Source organism: Argiope bruennichi, chromosome X1, assembly GCF_947563725.1.
Source record: "Argiope bruennichi chromosome X1, qqArgBrue1.1, whole genome shotgun sequence".
NCBI classification, from domain to species: Eukaryota; Metazoa; Arthropoda; class Arachnida; order Araneae; family Araneidae; genus Argiope; species Argiope bruennichi.
Window position 1 is genome coordinate 18,526,009 of NC_079162.1, and position 20,344 is coordinate 18,546,352.

A 20,344-nucleotide genomic window follows, 5' to 3' on the forward strand; every position below is an offset into this window, starting at 1 on the left:
TCCATTTTATGATAAGATAAGTTTTGGCAGAATCATTTAAATAATACAAAATTATCTGTATGTGTGACAAAAAGTGAAAATAAATTGGATTTCTCAGATGTCTCTTCTTAGGTTTAAAAAAAAATGCATATTTGGGGTACATGGTCGTTTTTGGTACAACTTTAAATCATTCCTGATGTAATGACCCAATGCTTTGATAATAACAAAAAAAGTTTCCTTTTCATTTAGCCGTTGATCTGTTCAGAGAAATTCCACAACATATTTTATAATATACACAAAATTAAATCAATTATCTTAGCCCCATATATAAGTTATTTCCTCATAGTTATCTTTATTAAATTATTACTTTGTTAAATTGTACTTTGTAAAATTGTTGTTGTAAGTCATTGCAAAATTCTAAAAATGTACTGTTTAATAAATTAAAAAATATCTTTTTACGAATCATTTATAGAAAGGGAAAATGCAATAATTATTAGTAAAAAGAATCTTTTTAAAAAATCAATTATGAATAGAAAGTTCATGAATGTACCAAAGACAACCATTATGTCACTTTAGTCTGCTCGTAATACAGTATAATTCTAGCATGTATAATGGAGAAGATTGTGACAGCACTTAATTGAAATAATTAAAAATTATATTTCTAAATTATGTTAAGAAGTCTAGATTATTCAGTATTGATAGAATCCTTTAATCATTTATTTAATTTCTGTTATTTATCAACAATTTATTCCGCCAGAAACGAATTCTGAACTCTTCTCGGATAATATATATCTATTTATAGAGTCGTAATGGTTTCTGTGAAAGCCTTCTGGAATCTGAAGCTGTCAAAAAAAAATAAAAAAAAAATAAAAAAAACTTATTAAAGGAACGAAAAAAATCATTACAGTAAATATACAAAAAATGCAAGGAAAGGCAAGAACTTACATTAAACGAGAAGAAAATGTTCAGTATTTTTTTGTTATTCCTTCTGTTTGTCTCTGTTAACGAATTGAGAATAATAATCGAATAAAAGATATGAATTCGAATAACCTTAACCCTGAATCATAGAAAGAAAGCTCTTTCAAATCTTTGACGGATGAGGAGAAAATAGTTTTTGGATAATGAAAGATGGTACAAATCTCATCTTAAAGGTAGGTAAAAGGTATCTCCCATAAATTTCTGTTCCCCCCCTTTTTTTGTATTTGCCATATGACTTTTTCCTCGCAATTCTTGAATTAAAAGGTTGCCGAATAAAATGAAACATTTTTAATGAATTCTAAAAAATCTGAGGAAAAAGTAGGTATAAGTAGACACTATTATTTATTTTCCATAAATAATTTTAATAAAAACCGCATTTTAAGATACACTTTATAAAATTAATGAAAAAGTGGAATTTTTATTTGTATCATTTTTTATTTCTTATTGTTTAATTTATAGTTCGTTAGCGTAGATATCATGGAATCAGTTTCAAGTTTTCTACCAGATGAAGCAACCATATGGGATTAAAACTTAATTTAATTCATCAATTAACTGATAGTTAATTCTGAAAATATATTGAAGCAGTCTATTGTCATCGAAAATATATAAGTACACAAAATTTAAAAAGCCAACACAACAGGAAATGGTAGAAAAATCAAATCAAAATGCCCTCATTACAAACATGAAGCTCATTCAGATAAATGAAAGTGTGTAAGAAAAGGATTGAAATTTCCTTTAAAAGAGAAGTAACGTTTGGAATAAGAATTTGCTTCAGTATAGATGCATTACGGATGGCACTATGCATACATAGTTGGATAATGTAATGAAATGCTTGAGCTTATTTATAAATGGTTTATAAGGAGTAACATTATTCCTATGAAAGCAATTAACGATTCACGAAGCCTTTTAATTCAAAAGAATGAAACTGAATCTGTAGAATGAAGATGGGGAATCTCTTTCTTCAACATTCCAGATAAACAGTCACTGCAATATTACCCTATAGTATAACAAATAATGTCAGCTTCTATTGTTTCGCGCCACAAAACATCTATGGAAGGGACTTTCATCCTTTTACGAAATTTTCTTTAATAGTCAAGGAAGAGAACCAAAATGATGATTTAAATGCTGAACAATTATCTGAAAGATAAAAATGATCAAGTTAGTTTCAGTTCTTATCTTTTGTTAGGAAAAGAACAGAAGAGTATGAACGGCAATTATCACTTCGCTTAAATAAAATAATTAAAAATTCTATTCTTAACTTAGGGTGAATATTTTAAACAATATTTTATCATGATAAAATTTTTTTTTATCATTCTCTTATTTTCTGTCATTTTCAAATCATTCACTTATTGGCATCAAATTCTAGATTTTTTTTTCTTGAGTTGGAAAAAGTTTGAAAGTTTATTGTAAAATAAAAAGGGGCGCTTTTTATTGTAGGTCAAAATAAAGGAGATTTGTCTCTAATTTTAATTTGTCTAAAATTTCTCGGATATTTTGATTTCTAGTATCATAAAATATTGAGTTTTTAGGAATGAGAAATGTAAATGCAGTCTCCATATCCTTAGGGTGGGTTGATCTAGAGGTACCCAATGACAGGGAGGTTTGATCCCATACTCGGAAAAGCTTTTGTTTGACGCGAACAGTTTTGTAACTTGTTCAGTAGAAAATTAAGCTAGAAATGAATATCAAGACCCAAAGTAAATGTATTAAGAAACAGCTAAAATATATTTTTACGCATAATAGTTAAATTCTTTCGATAAGACTTATAAAGTCAAAATTAAGACATGAATTTAAAATTACTGAATTGGAAAAGTATTAGTTATCAAAAAATAGTAATCAAATATAAAAATTAAATAATAAGGGTATTATCAAAAAGCTGCTATTATTACTTATACTGAAGTAGCAATGACCAAAAACGTGCAAAACTACAGTGTTGGCCAAAATTGTGGAAACCCTCTATTTAGAGTATTGCCATAAAATCATTGAAAATCATCTAATCCATCGTTAGAAAGATAATTTAATTATAAACACAATGCAATAAATTTTGTTTAATTATCTGCCTTCTGTCAAAAGTTACAGCTAAACAACAAGCGAAAATAAGCACAACTTGCCTTTCTTCAATTGAATGAAGTCAATGAGCTTGAGTATTTAGAGAGCCATTCAGGTATTGTTTTGTTTTGGTAAGTAATCAATTAGATTATAATAGGATTAATCTCTTGATATCATTTATTTGAATTCAAACGAAAACACTTGTTAATGTGTTAAGCGATTGCTAGTAAATTGTTTGTTTTTATTGCTTTCTTTAGTTTAGTAAGCTTATGAAACGTTATAAAATTATAGAAATGGCACAAAGAGTTTACTGGTCACCTATAAATCGATGTAAAAGAGTGCTCTTAAGTGATGAAGAATTTATTTATGGAGAAATTAGACGAAAAATTGGTGGAAACTTAACCAAATGTAGCATTTCTAAATTTTTGAAGAGATATAAGGAGACTCATCTCTACAAAAGAAAGCTGGTAAATAAAAATAAAAAAAAGGAATACCTTCAACTGATGATAGCAGAATTGAAAGACTACAGTTACGTGACAGGAAAAATCATGTGCGAGTTTACAAGGAGAAATGGCACAATGTATTGTAAAGGTTCCTGCAAGGTCTTCTACGCTGACTGAAAGAATTTGGTCTAAATGCTAGAATTCCACTAAAAAAGCCATTTTTTTCTCTGGAGAAAAGGTTGAAAAGTTTAAACTGGGCTAAAACGATGTTAGTTGGACAATGGAGCAGTATTACTTGGAGAAATGAGACGAAATTCTCCCTATTTGGTAGCGATGGCCTAAAATACATAAGACGAAAAATTGGCGAAGATGTGCATCCTAAATGCCTTACACTTACAGTGCAACACCCAGTTAGTGTCATGATATGAGGTTGCATAACATCAAAAAGTGTAGGTAGAATTTCTATGATAAATGAAAATATAAATGCCCAAAAATACATAAATGAAATACTTGAGCCCATATTAAAGCCTTCCTCTCATGACAATCAAGCAGTTATATTTCAAGAAGATTCAGCTCCATGTCATGTCGCTAATGTGTGCAAAAATTGGTTTCAAAGTAATTGCATTCCTTTACTGGAGTGGCCTCCAAACAGACCAGATCATAACCCAATCGAAAATTTATGGAAGCGGCTGAAGAAACTTGTGCCTGAGCAACAACCCAGCTATAAAATCCAATTAATCGAAGCAATAATTAAATCTTGATTTCACAGCTATTAACTTAAAAAGTTAGTTCACTCCATGGAAGGCATTGTAAGGCCGTAATCAAAGCTAAAAGTTACCCAATTAAATATTAATTGGCTTTGTCAGATTGTTTTTACATCACCATTTTTTCTATGACATATCATTATCTTTCATTTTTCTTTTTTATAACTTATGTCGTAATAAAATTTCCCGCTTAAAAGTTATTCCAGTAATATTTTGAATAATTATATTTTCCATCCTATATAAATTTACGGTATTACTTTTAAAAAAATTAGTGTCCTGAACATCAAAAATTATTTTTTTCTAAAGGTTTCCATAATTTTGACCACCACTGTAGATAACGAAAATTGAACAATTTATCTAATACTGAATTAATGAAATAATGTTAATAGAACTTAACAACCAAAATATTTACCTAAGTGCTGAGGAGCCTTTGGATAATTAGTATAAAGCATAATAGCACTAAATGAAAGAAAGAAGCTAAAAATTAGAGCAAAAGAACAAAACAAACAAAAAATTGGAAAAGCTTTGCTAGGTTTTCTTGATATTTTCATCCAAACAAAAGGACATTTTATTTTTTGGATTGAAGAAAGTAAATAAAACAAACCATTGGCAGTCAATTCTCGAAAAATTGACGCCCCAACAAATATAATCCCCTACACATCATTCTGAGAGTTTTCGGAAATGCCTTTCAATGAATCGTTTGATCAAAGGTCAAATAAGGATGCCACTGTCAAATTTCATTTCATCTAAAATTATTACATTAAAGTTACATTTAAAGTATTGGATATGGGGAGAAGTTTCCTGTATACTGCTTCGTTCTCTGGTAGGCAGTGGCGGTGTGCGTCTGAGTTATCCGATACTAATGGTAGAATGTACCTTTTACCGGAAAAGAATATAGAATTTTGAGTAATAAAAATTTTTACAATGAACGATACTTAAAAGGAACCATTTGTCAATCGCTCAAATTCAAATGAAGTTAATCTATCTCTACAAATGAAATATTTTTTTGGTGTTGAAGAATAAAATTACAATTTTCATGAATTGAAAATTACCTGTTGAATTAATTTTTCAAAACACTCATTAAAACTCTTCTTTTACTTCAATACTCGTAAACAAAATTTGAAATATATTTATAAGTATTTCTAACTTATGGAGAATATTAGACATCGGTCATTTTTAAAAATCATTTGGTTCAATTGATATTCTCATTTGATGAAAAAGAATTTTGTATATAATATTTTATTATATTTATTATATTATTATAATATATTATTTTAAAGCAGTTTTTACGATAGAAGTGTTAAACACAAAAGTATTTTAATGTCGATCCATATCACATAGTAATTAAACAGATTTTCTTTTAGTGACAGTTTTTTAAATGCATGTCTACTTTTTAAAGGCATGTCATAGTTTTTAAAATTCTTAGAAACTTTCATGGAATGTTTTACATTTGTAAATTTTATATTAAAATTTAAAATCGTGAGATTTGACTTGAATATTTTTGAAATTCAAAGGAAACAGTAGATTTTCAAAATTTATAACTCCACTCAAGGTATGCATTTTTAGAATTTAAGACTGAAGGTCCCTGTATTTCAATAAACAAAGAACTTTAGAAAAATTGAGGATTTCAATTATGTTCATTATTTATTAATTTTGAGCATTTGTCAAGTTCATAGAAATTTTAAAGATTTACTTCATTGTGGTATTTTTTGTAAATGATATTGATCATCATCATGAATATAAAAGAATCTATTAATTTAAAAGAAACGATAAAAATTGCATTTTTTTGTCATATTATATATATATATATATCACTGAATCAAGAATGAAACATTATCATGGCATTGTTTATTTTTAATATAGTATGAGAGTGGTTATTCATCGACTACATAGTTGTGGTATCAAGTTGATTCAACAACATTAGAATGAAATCAAAAACCAAGTCAAAGTCCAATTTGAAATGACGAAGAGGAAATAAACAAAAATCAGATAAAAGTATAAAGACGGAGAAATTTTGTGATTTTAGGATAAAAATATATTCAGTTTCGATTCAATTTGAATTTTAAAATGGCGTTTAAATACCTACATTTAAAGTTTTGAATATTTAATTATTTCAAGTTTTGTAACTATATTATCAAAAACTGACCATCTGAAATAATTAGAAAAATAATTGGAATCAATTGGACATGAATAAAACGAATTCGGTGCCGTTCAATATTTCAGCTATCGATCGTAAAGTTGGCCAGATGGCAAGAAAGTTTAAACAAAACTCTAATTAGATCTCGTACTACGATGTCCGCATAATCTGGGAACACGTGGGGTGAGATGATAATATCCATGGTTGCGATTATCAGCTCAATTTATCGGCTCTCCCTGGTTGAATCATTTCTTCCCAAACATCTTTTATCGACGACGCTTCCCTTGAACAGCAACTGGCCCGCCGAAAAATCTGGACATTTGGAACGAAAAAGTGAATCGGCACGTGTTTTTCTATTTGTTAATATTGAATGAATGTTGAGTTATGTTTGGAGACAGACCGTGGTCAGACTGCATTTATGGAGGAGAGGACAATCAATATCCAAATGCTCTTTCCAATGACTTTGGAGCAATGGAAAGTTGCATTGAAGATTATCACCGGTAAGTTTCGTTTGTTTTCTTCATCAGTTAGACGCCACCTTTGTTGGAGGATCGAAGTGAAAACTGAAAATCTTGAGGAATATTTGTAGCTGGAATTCTCCATAATCTCCAGAAATTCTAATGCACAGAGTTTATATATATCAAATTAATTCTAATATTCGTGGATTAAAGTTTATTAGCTCATTGATATTTCTTTAAAATTTCAAATTATAATTTTCTTTGCATGTGCAATAACATCACCGCTTTCTGTTATTTGGTGATTTGACCTTTGTTTTTGTGATTTGTTTATTTCATCATCATTCGACAGTTGGAAAATGCTAAATAATGATTCTAAATATGCTTGAACATTCAAATTATAAAGTGATAAACTTTTAATAAGAATACGAAGGAGGATTATTGAAGTTCGAACAAAATCAAATTTCAAAATTTTTTTTCCAATTATATTTATAAATATATTACGACATATTTTTCAAAAAGAGAACAAACATTTGAGAATAAAAATATATTTTTATATTCTTCTAAGTAAAACATTAAATATACTTTTATCCTTAAAAATAAAAAAAAGATAGTTGTTAGAGTTTCTATCAAATATTCTTAATAAATGTTCGGAAATAAAAAAATATATATATAATGTAGGAAAAAATATTTGTTTGTCATTTGTATTTTATTTAAACATCGTATTTTTTATATCGCAATTTTTTTTTATTTAATGATTTTTTAGAAAAAATAAATACAATTATAAGACCTGTTAAATGTACACAATAACGGCATCTTAAAAGATTAGATTTCTAAGGAAGAAATAAAATTTCTCGATGATTCAAAACAGATCATTTTAAAAGGATTTTCTTTTCAAAAATAAATAAATCTATTTGTATTATTATTTAGAGCAGTCTCATTAAGGATTTGAACTGATACTTCTTAAAAATTACTTTTTTAAAAATTTCCACTGTAAAAATTAAGGTAAAAAATTCTGATTGTATAAAAAAAAATTTGAAGGAAAAAATAAACACATTTTTGCAAAAATCAAATGTTTTTAGCCCAGTTTTAGTAAGTAATACACTATTAAAAAATCGGTTGCGGGAGAGTAAAAAATATTTTACTTAAAATAATGCAAAACCCCAATAAAGAAAAGAATCCCAGAACATTTTGTAAATAATTTATTAAGAATCAGTTCATAATTTTTTATGATCGAATATTGGATCACATCCATTTTTTAAAAATATTCTAGAATGGAAGACAGAAAGAGTTGCATTTTCGAATCTATTAAATGTAGAATTTAATAAAAAAACCAAGCTAACTAAATTACAAATAAATAATAACTTGAATAATGCATATTAAATCTTTCACATAGAAAAATACGAATAATTTACTAATTAAACATTATAAACTGTTTTGATAATATCGTTAAACTACTTATCGATATTTCCTCAAAATCTGACATATTTTAAATTTCAAATTTGTTAGTTCGATTGCCATATGTTGTCTTCAATGGATTTATCTTTGATCTCTCCAAACACGAGTAGATAGGGAAAATAACAAATGAAATGCGCATCAAAAACGCTTAGTCTCAGTTGCAATTTCATTTTTTCAAGAATTAATCTCTTAAAAGTTGTATTTAAAGTACTGTATTTTCAGAAAAAGGAGATTGTTTAGAATTATAAGCTTCAATTATAAAAAAAATAAACGTAATCTTCTGAATGAGAAATAAATAAAAAGACACGATCTTTACTTGTCATTTGTGGTACATGAAAAAAATTAGGTACTTTTCTCCCTTGCTTGCTTAACTATTGTTGCTTGCACGATAAAAAATTAATGAATAATTTTTTAGCAAGAGTTATTCAAAATTTTACCTCATCTGAATTTATACAAAATAGATATTTTGTGACTAAAAATATATTTAAATCTTTATTTCCAAAAATTGCAAACTTTTTACATAAAATATTAACATCCTAATTTCTCATTCGCCAAATTTCAAAATAAAAATCGCCTAATCTTAAAAGCAAATGTTTGAAAGTTTGCCTTGTGGAAGTTGAAGATAATAAATTCTAAAACAATTAAAATTTCAAAGATTATCTCATCGATAGAAAATTAAAGTTTGAATAATTTGTTTAATGTTGTTACATGTTGGTGATTTTTGCTGAAAACAGAAAATAATTATTAACTTTCTGTGGTAAGTGATGCTTTTTCTTCATTAATTTCTGGCTGTTCTTTAAACACCCTCGTGAGCGAATCTTTAAAATAAATTATCTTTCCCTGATAGAAATTCAGTTCATCCAGTCTTTTTGAAAAAATGCGAAAGTCTTTGGGTACTTTGGATCAGACAATATGTAAACATAGAATTTATCTAATAATATATAAAGCCTTTGTTCAAATTAGAGTTTTTCTTTTCTGTTTTACTTCTAATTTTATTCGAACTGTTTAAAAGCTTCTGTATGTATAACCACACGATTATCTAAACGTTTTACATTTTTTTTTATTGAATTTGACTTATTTCATATTTATGAAGATAGAATTTTGTAATCGATACTTTTCATCAGATAATGTATATTATGAAATATATTTCTTCCAAATGAGGTTCTGTAATCGTTATCTAGCACTTTGAAATATTTTTATCAGTTTTCTTAAATGTGTGCAACATCGATTGTCTCAACCGTTTGATGTTAAAATGTGTTTTTTTTATCTTAACACTATTCTAGGTTACAAAATTTTTCATTCTACATTTAAAAAAGGGCACAACATTTTTCCTTCTACATAAAAAAATGGATTGCATTTATTTCGCATCTCAATTCATAAAAAGTTCAAATTTTCTCTTCTGGTATCTTTTCTTCCAAAGTTCAAATTTTAATCCAAGAAACTGCCAATAAAAATCACGAATTGCATTTGAACTGTTCTATTAGATATACGAATTGAGTATAAATATGAAAAAAATATTATTTTGTTCATTATTAAAGAGTAAATCTGGATTCTATGTATATTTTTCTTAGCGAGATATTTGATTCGTTCTCAAGTTAAAGAAGATTCGAATCAGACAGGATATATTTTTATTTTTCATTGAACAATTTTCTCCAAAAAAGCAAAAAATTTTTCTTTTCTCCCACTGAGTGTCAAACCCAAAAAACGGCATTTTAGAGACAGTTTTAGATTTCTATATTTTGAAAGAAATTCCTGAGTTTTTCACATTATCGAGGCACGGGTAATTTGAATTTGATGGGACCACAATAAACATTGAAATTTAGGAAAGTAAAAGAAAAAAAAATGGGTACGGCCAGAAAAAAAGCCATTTCTTAAACTTCAGTAAATAAGAAAGAAGTTTTAACAAATATTACACAACAGTTTGCACAATATAAATTGAAAATTGACAACTCTATTCGAAATTAGCATTTAATGCATTTAAAGTTTTTTAAGAAAGTAAGACATTTTTATTGGTTTATTTTCTTTGAATATATTTCACGGTAATAAAGTCTCTGATTGAATTAAAAGTTATTCACTTGTGATCTTTGACCAATGAAACGAACAAAATCCAATTTAGAAATAAAAATAATATTTTACAATTTTATGTTTTGACCATGAATCGTTCAAAACAAATCCGAAGTATTGCAGAAGTACATAGATTATACTTTAACATCTGGTAAAGGGATTTGATAAAAATGATCCATTGTTTTATTATTTATCTCTCCAGAAAAGTGATGTTTTCTTTTTTAAGATAATACTAAATTTTCCACTGTTTTGCTAAGTGATATCAGAATATGCACCTTCTGAATATTTACGAGAATGATGTCCAAATTATGCCTCCAATTTTTTCACCCCTAGTAACACGAATAATTTGCACTTTAATTAAAGATTTTTAAAAGCCACCAGGTATTAATAGAGTTTCCTTAACGACTTCCTTGGTTTCCTTGGTTTTCGATAAAAAGACTGATTCGTCAAAATAAACTAACATGTCATTATTTTCTTTAGTTTTATGTTGGGATTGATTTGTGCATATTGTTTTTATTTGGAGTTTCTGAATTCAGCAATTTTAACCGTTATAGAAATTTTCGTGTGTAATTAAAAAGAAATCTTTAACAAGTATGTTTACAAGTAAAATGTGTCATAATTTCTAAAGAATTTCCATTTTATTGGTATAAATTAAATGAAATCAAAATAACCATAAAAATTTCAGTAAGAAATTTGGAAATCCTCTTTGTCTTGTCATCTCTAATGCCAAAAATTTGATAGTCTTTCTGTCTTTTGGCGATCTACAGAACAGACAGTTGACATTGATAGACCTTGGAAGATGAGAATGCTCAATTCGGAGATCCTTTATTCTAATTTTTGTTTAAATATCTATTTTTTAAAAATTAAGTTAAATTTTGGCATCCACTTTTTCGCCAATAACTTCCAAAAGATTTTTCACAAGAAAATATTTTTAACCAATTTTAAAGTGCAAATATTTATCTTTCCAATATTAATAGTTTAAAAATCACACATGATTTATTCTCATGCTTGCATTTAAAAAAAAAAATTGTGATCAAAACCGCTCAAGGGGACGTAAGCATTAGTTGGGAGATTCGAGGAAGGGAAATGCATAATTGTCTTCTAAAAACTCTCTATTATTGGTTCGAAATATAAGGATTACTGTATTTTTCTTTCAAATGATACTTTTTAAGCTTCGAGCCATTGTTCTGGAAATTAAAATGTTCAAATACAGATCAATGCTTGAGAAATAGTGATGGTAACTGCTTTCATTTACAATTCTATCAATGTTAGATTTAATTTACCAACGACAAACATAATTCAGTTGGAATCGACTTAATTGAAAATGATCTGTCATTGCTATTTTTCCTGGATCCAAAATCATTTTATTTTTGATTCTGGAGCTAAATGTTTCATTTATAAATCAACTAAAAATTCACAGTTTGAAACATTTTATAAGATTCATTTATTGGAATCTTCATTTTTTATCTATTATCATTCAAACTTAGAAATGTATTAAACTTCTACCGGAAATCATTATATCGGATAGTTTTAATTATAAATTAGTAAAATTAAAAATAACAGCTAGCAAATTTTAAATTATATTTACTTAACTTAATTACTATAGCCTCTAATTTAATCGAAACAACAGGTTCACCGAAAACATCTGGTATAAAAATAAGAGAGAGTACATCTAATGCCTGGTTCTACAGTTTTGAAGACTTTATGCTTCTACTCTAGATTATATCAAAACTGATCGTAGAAGATGGTGCTTACTAAATTTTACTGAAACAACCTCATTTAACCCCTCTGAAATGCCAAGCCTACAATGTTAGCAAAAAACTTCATCTAAAAGAACTTGGCAAAACAAGGGGTGAATTCGTCCGACCGGAAAGATGGGACATTCAAATTTGAATCAAAACGAAATATTAAGAGGAAAGAGAATTTATGCAATCATATTTAGAAAAATTTTCATATGTATAATACACCTATTCTAATTTTGGATTACAGAATAATCATTGGTTGATTTGTTTTGGATAATTTGAGTGAAGAAGTAATACAAAAAAAGATTTCAAAGAAAAAAAGTTGTTTTTTTTTATCATAGAGGATCAGTGGATTCTTAGACATCAGAGTTCATAACAGATATTTCAAACGAATAATTACACGCCTTTATTTAATTTAAATTATTTTATAGAAGCAAAAACGGAATTTTGTATGATAATTTTCATTTACTTCCTAATAAATTCTGGCAAGTGTGCATTCCTGAAGGAAATGTAATATTTTAACATGGTCAGTACCAGTTAATCTACTAATTAAATTTCATTTCTATATAGGTGGTGCTATCTGATTTTGAATTAGAAACTAAATTGATTGAAAGATTCCATAAAAATAAAATTATGAAATATTCTGACAGTTAAATTAAAAAAATAAACTAAAAATTAAAAAAAGTTTAAAAAAAGATTTTATTAGCGTATTTAAAAGCTGGAAAGTATTTTGCAACAAAAAAAATTGACTAATTAAAACAGAAACGGAAAAGCATGCATTATTGAAAATTTTACGATTAAGAAAATGAGCCACAAAGAATAGCGTCATGCGAAAGAAAATTCCTCAGTATTCATTAAAAATTCATATTAATTTAGAGTAGTATTAATTTAGAGCGCCACGAGTGTTTTATTTTTGTTTGTAACTTCAGATTTTTGATAGAAAAGTATTACCTACTTGTAAATACAAATAAAGGAAAATTTTAAATCAGAGGAAAATTTTCAAGTTTATTTTATATTTCAAGGAAACGCGTAGAATCCATGTATGATTTAATTCAACCAATTCTATAGTCCATGCAGAAACGGGCCTTAAAAATATGGTTATTTAGAAGATAAGAGCTAAGCTTTTAAAATTCATTGCATGACACTTTTAAGTTTCCAAATTTCTGGAATATTTTAAGTGCAGAGATGGCATGCCTCAGCATATTTTACCTACTTCGTATTTCATATTCAAGACTTTCGAATTAACTTTAGGAATAATGATCTATTTTCAACAAAAATTTCAATCGAAAAAAAAAATTGATAAAAACTTAAATGAGGATTAGAAAGAAACTGTGTGTGTGTGTTTGTCTAGACAACATAACTTCTTTTTTTTTCTTCCATTATATTTATAATGTGTGTGTGTGTGTGTGAGTGTGTGTGTGTATGTGTGTGTGTGTGTGTAGCATGGAGCAAAAGGGAGAGCATGAAGAATGATGGAGATTAAAGGCTTAAATTTCACTTAAATATTTGTATACGTGCAATTTATTTCAAGATATTTTATAGTGTGCATTTCAGATTTGTATTAAAGTAGGTATAACAGTTTGGAATGATAAAATGAAAATAAACTATCCAATAAAAATGTTTCCTTATGTGCCGTGTCTCCTTTATAAAATCGTCCTAAGGAAAGGAGACTGCATTTCTTATCCTATTCATTGATTTAAATCTTATCAATATTTCCTCATATTTGTTCCAGAACATATTGAGTATTTGGTATTTGTTTTTCACATTTCTTTGTTTGTACAGTCGAGTCACAGCTTATAGATTTCTTAAGCTCGGTCTCGAGATGTGAATGAAGCATTTCGAAGCAAGGCCGAAATGAAGCATTTCAAATATATATATATATATATATATATATATATATATATATATATATATATATATATATATATATATATATATATATATATATGTGTGTGTGTGTGTGTGTGTGTGTGTATGTATTTGTAAATATTGAGATTAATTCTGTCGTTCTAGAAAAATCCTAAACTTATTTCCAGATATAAAACATTAGATCAGATAAAATAGTATTTAATCAATCCCAGAGGAAAACGCTTCCAAGCTTGAAGAAGAAACCTATTAGATGATAAAAAAATTCTTATCATTGCCATTTCTATTACTAGATTGAAATATAGATTTTTATTTTCGATGATTATCAAATATTTCATTTATAATTATAATACATTTCAGTCAATAAAACTATTTCATGTCCAGAGATCACTTGAATTCAATCAGTAGAATAAAATAATTTGAATATTCGCCATGTTGGAGATGCAATATGAGTTTATGTTCCGTTTTTCCTTCATCTTTTGAAACGACTTAGAAGAATCATTCGAGGACACTCATCAGCATTGTATCATACCTTTGAAAACCCTTAATTAATTAATATAATTAAATTAATCGAAATTTATTAATATCCATAGAAATTTTGTTGACAAAGTTATTTACGTTTTTAATGCAAAGAATCTTGTTCTTTCTATAAAACTGTTATTTCTAATTCTATATGAAAGGATCTTAATAGGTTAAAAAAAACAAGCTTAATAATAAAACTGCCTAATGTAGTAATTAGTTTATGCAATTTTTATTAATAAAAATTTCCGAAATTTTACTATTTTAAAACGTAATGGTTGGCAAGGTTAAATACGAATGCGTATTGAAGGCTTCCAGAAAACTTAACACAGGCATCTCCAACGAGTTTAATCAACCCCCACACAACCCCTTTATAATCGATTTTTTTTTCTTTTGTTCACAAATAACTGCATAAATGAAGTAAACATTCACTAACTATTCGTAGTCAAAAAGACCTTGAAAATATTTATTAAAATAAATAAGAAGTGCTGAAACAATTCTGATTAAAATTTTAAATGAAATTTCTTTTCGAAATTTAAAGGATTTGGAATTGATAAAAATGTTCATAAATCTGACGTATTTTTGCGCAATTTTTTGGGGACTCCTGATTTCGATTCGCAAAATACTATTCAGAACCATTAGGCCTTATAGTTTTTAAAAAGTGTTATAATGTGGATACGTGTGATCGTTAGAAAAGATTGTTAAGCACTTGAATTTCGTAGCTTTCATTTTCATTGTGAAACAAAACGGTTCATTGTGTTCAAAATTATTGGCCTAATTACCATGCATACAGTTCTATATAGATTTAGTTTTCTGAAAGCATTTCAAACTAGTGATTTTTATAGAATTTTCTTCTGTCGGCTCCCGCAACAAGTTTAAACTAAATGAATAAGCTGTGAATATATCGCAGAAATTCAAATTTTTCACGAAATACGAATAAATTTAATAAAAACTGATTTTCGTTTTCGTTATCATTTTTTTAAGATCTGCTTTTCGCTTATAAAAGTTTAGAAACATATATTAGATGCCAAAAAGTATAAATTTTTAAGTAATCATTTTCCACTTCTTAATCTTTAATCTATAATTTATTATTATCAATTTTATAGAATCTTGAAATTATTTTTTTTCCTTTAATTCACTACTAATCACCGTTCCAAGCACGATGTCAGGATGTAATTAAATTAATAGATTAATTGTTAAGAAACCTCTAAAAGCATCAAAATAGAGTACTGTCGTAAGAGCAACAAATTACAAAACTCTACTATTTCAAGAAGAGATCGAAAATTTGATTAACATCTTAATAAACATGAAACAATTAACTCTAAGTAAAAATTTATGGTAAATTTAACGAATAGCTTTTAAATTCACTCTTTTATTAGAGTATTGAAAATTAGAGCTTTAAGCCGAAAGGTCGTTATAATAATTCACTTGAGAGTGAATTCCGTGTGACTGACATAGCCTAAGGGCTATGTGAGTCACACGGAATCAAAGTTTAATGAAATTAATTGGTTAATTTACAATTAGGTTTTGTATTGGGTACTTTATTAATGTTTATAATAAAATAGTGTACTTTCTTTGAATATATATATATATATATATATATAACAGCCAGTCACCCCATTAGCATGAGGATATATTAGAGGATAAAATTACAAAATCAAGGACGTGAAAAATTGATTACAAAATTACATGTTTAAAAAAATGAAATGTCAAGTTAAATAAAAGTGTGTAAAAATGCTTTTAATTTGAAAGTTTTTAGTTTTGCACTTTGTAAAGTGAAAGAGGGGATAATATTTTGCTATAAATATTCAGCATAATTAAAACTATAATGAAATTAAACTTGCTTTTCTTATGTTTTTTTTCGTGTTTCAAATTTATGATTACCTGTTTAACACTTTCCATAATTTAAAACCTTAAACTTTGAAAGGTAAAGAAATATCCGGTAATAGATTCTCAAAAATTACTATGCAAACTGAAAATACTTTGAAAAAATCCGGTTTTGTGTCGGAAGAATCTATTTTTGTGTATAAAACAAATTTTCCTCAAAGTGTTGTGATTAAAAGAAAAGTTTATAACAAACAAAAGACTAGTCCAAAAATACAAGATCTTCAAAAATATTAAGCAACATAATTTTGTACTTGATATTAAAATTATAGAAAGAATACTTAATAATACATCACTTACATACGAAGATTAGAAAAAGGACGCTTCATAGTTCGAAGAAATTATTTTTAAATTATGTCTGTCTGTAAACACGTCAACTCAAAATTTTTTGGATTTAAAAGGATGGCATTTGGTTTTAAGACCAAAATTATGACTTATTGTCTGATTTTGGATGAAATCAGTCATTGGAAGGTCTCACCATCTGCGCCCAGGCGACGCAAGGCAGACTAAATGCGTCGTATTATTTTATCACTAAAATTGAAAATGCATATCAAATTTTCGATCAAAGTGTCTGTCGATTTGATAATTCCAAAGTGCAACTAGCTCCATAAAGGAAATTTCTTGACACATTTTGTATTCAAAACGTGAAAAAGGAATATGAAATTCTGGTTATATACACGTTTATTTTTAGTATGTTATGAAACGCCATATCGTCAAATGGAGAGCATTCCCTTAAATCTCATTCACTTGACGCTATTCTTTTGCAACAAGACTTTGATCCGCTAAAGTCTTTAGCATGGAAGATAAATGGGAATATTCAAATATAATTATTCTGCATTCAGTCAGAGAAATAAAAGACCAAGCGCACACGGGTCAAAACTGCTAGAGTATAAACCAGATCTGACTTTTGAAATAAAGAGGATTTGTTTCATTTTTGTCATTTTGTAGTCGATTTTCACTCATTTTCTAATATCCTAAAAGACTGGAATTTTGTTCATTCTCAAAGAAAATAAACTGTGTAATATTTTCCAGAACTTAATAGTTTGTTAATCATTAATCTAATTAAATTTTGTTTATATACCATTGAAGGCATTTAATTGTGGAATTCAGAAACAATATATCTCAACTTTAAAAAGTAGGTATTATTTAAAACAAAAATATTCTTCTGTTTAGTACATTAATAAATGTTCATTTTTAAAAACTCTTTCTAATTAATTCCTTTTTGTGTTATTTCCTTCTTACCTCTTTAGTTGGAGAGAAATATAAAAATTAAACTTTTGATTCCTGTCAAATTTTAAAGAAGTTTATTTATCACTTTTTTTTTTTAAACTTTAAGTTGTCTTCCCTATTGTTACCAATAAATTTTTATCACAATTTGAATCTTCCAAATGAGTAAAGAGTCTATATTTTACATAGAATAGTCATTTGATTTTACATGTAATTCTATGTGTAATACATATAACGGAATTTCGACACATTTACCCTGGCTTAAAAGCTTTATAGTTTTTGATATGAGAATTTTGGAGAAGTTTGAAATTGCGTTAAACTGCAGTCATTTTTCTTGTCCAGAAAATTAGGTAATATTAAATAAAATCTTAAAATGAGTTTAAAGATTATTTTTGAAACGCCCTTTAAAACCTTGTTTTTTCTTTTGAAATAAGAAAAAACAACCAAGAAGAATGTAGATTGAAAGGTAAGAAGAATAAAATAAGAGGACAGAAAATGAGATTTCAAATTCAGTGAATGATTCTCAAGTTTACAGTAAAATTTATCAATAAAATAGTTATCAAAATATTAACTATTCTTTCATTTCGTTTTATTCTTCTAAGTATTGTTGTAAAATTTACATTCCGAAACAATGTTAGAAAATTCTTCTGTATTAAAATCTATCGCCGAGTCATTGATGTTTGATTTTAAAAGGAAGGAAACAGACGTTTCTTCCATATATAGTAAAAGCATGTTTTTATTCATTTTTTGAGAGATGCTCATTTTTCTAGATATCATCCAAATTAATAATTCTCTATATCTTCTTTTTTCGATATCATCCAAAATATTTATTCTCTAAATAAATATTCCTCTTATTGCATACAATATTTATTAGGTCTTACATTCAGTTTTAAAGGATAAAAAGAACTTGCGGAATTTAAAATCAACAACTGGAATCAGATTTCCGATAATCATAAATAATATTTAATGCAAAATTAATATTATCTCTAGAAACGAGAAATATTGTTTAATATATTAACTGTTTAATGAAAACTGTTTAATATTATAAGACGTACACCTATGAACCAAGCCTGTACGACTATTAGAAATTCTTGTTTGCAACTATCCAAATAAAATGCTTTTTTAAAGTCTGAACCCATTTAATATCATTTTACAAATCAGACAATTGACTTTATGATTTTAGAGAACCGGGTCAAAATAAAATTCTTTACAGGTAATTTGCCTTCCATCCAAACATTACGAAATGTTGAATTTGAACTCCAAGAGGTATTAGAAGCATATGTGAAAAGCAAACTTTTGAACTCCAATTTTCCTCAATCTTAACTGAGTTCAGATGATGCTGGAAATGTAAGAGATGAGTAGTATTTTGAGAAATGTGGAAATTCAAGCCCTTTATTCTTTTTTCAGAAGGATTTGTAAGCAACTCACTACTAATTAAAAAATATTCAGTTTTCTCTTATTCTTTCCGCTATATTTATTTAGATTTAATTTAGCCAATAGTGATGTTTTTGTTTAATGTGGTTTTCGAACTCTCTTTCAAATGAATTTTTCCTTGTGATCTAAACTTAAAGGATTAAAAATATATACAAAAACAGTCTTTAAGTTATTTGGTAGATACCCAATACTTTTTATTTATACAAACAAAAGAGAAAATACGTGTATATATATAATTAGAACAATTCCTTCCTATGAATGCCAGTCTTGTAATTTTGCATTTATTTTTCTTGTAATTAGACATTTGCTTATTTGTTACATTCTGATATATTATTTACAACTCAGCTGGCCAATGCTTAATTTCCTTTATTGCATTCTATATGCATGTAGGAGTTGTGTATGTGCTGCATTGACACTTCAAAAGCATAATTCTATACTTATGAAGTATTAATTTTTGATAAAAAGAATTATTTTTTAAAGCATTGAAGTTGCCTTTATTTTAAGTTTGATTAGAAATTTTCAAAGAAATAATTTATCTTCAAAATAACAATCCTGTATGCATCCACTTATATAAATTTAATCATAAAATTGAGATTATTCCTTCCAATATTATGTTCTAATAATATTTACAGTGATGACAAATTTTTAGATTAAGAATAAATTTCATTCACTTTAACTGGCAGATGTTACATTTATATAGCTGGAAAATTAGAGAAATGTGACAAATAGATTTTTCAGCAATTTAAAAATTAATTTCTTCTTTAACCACTTCAATTTCAATTCAAATATAAAAACAATTTATCTTCTGAGTCGCACTGACTTTTGGTTATTTCCCATATCTCTCAAAGTCTAATTATTAAATCTCTAATTGTCTCTCATCTGCCGTATGGCACAAAAATATCAAATCTCATGTTTAGGGATGCATTCTGATGACCTGATTAAGATAAAAAAAGTATGACATAAATATGATTAAATAATTTTTTAGGAGGGTTTAATGAAATAAAGAAAAAATGGAATGATATTCCATTTCCAAAATGGTGAATGTTCGAAATAACAAATTAAATCCAAGATGTTCTATGGAAGCTGAATCATTTTATCGGCTGAAATGAATTATTATTATTTATCAATAGTGAAGTACTCTATAATAATCGAAAATAAAAATCAATAATTAAATGTAGTTGTTGAAGTGGCAGCTTTGTGATCTTTTCAAGTAATAGGCATTTGCCTCAAGCTTAGATGCTTATTTTTCTATGATTCTTTAAACATCAAATGAGTGTTTTTGCCTGAAAATAAGTTTCTGGAATCACTCACAATACATATGTATTTAAAATCCTTTCTTTTGTGG

General features: G+C 27.2%; 1 protein-coding gene across 2 annotated transcripts in view; it reads left to right on the forward strand.

Annotated features, from left to right (window-relative positions):
- Positions 1-6,612: 6,612 nt before the first annotated feature.
- The window catches only part of LOC129959017 (homeobox protein Nkx-2.2-like), a 62,922-nt gene continuing 49,190 nt past the window's right edge, over positions 6,613-20,344 (forward strand). The window contains exon 1 of one of the 2 annotated variants that reach the window (XM_056071786.1): positions 6,613-6,850. In XM_056071786.1, the coding sequence (XP_055927761.1) occupies positions 6,735-6,850 (116 nt within the window). In that variant the 5' untranslated portion in view covers positions 6,613-6,734. The remainder of the gene's footprint in view (positions 6,851-20,344) is intronic. The other variant, XM_056071787.1, reaches the window with a different exon arrangement.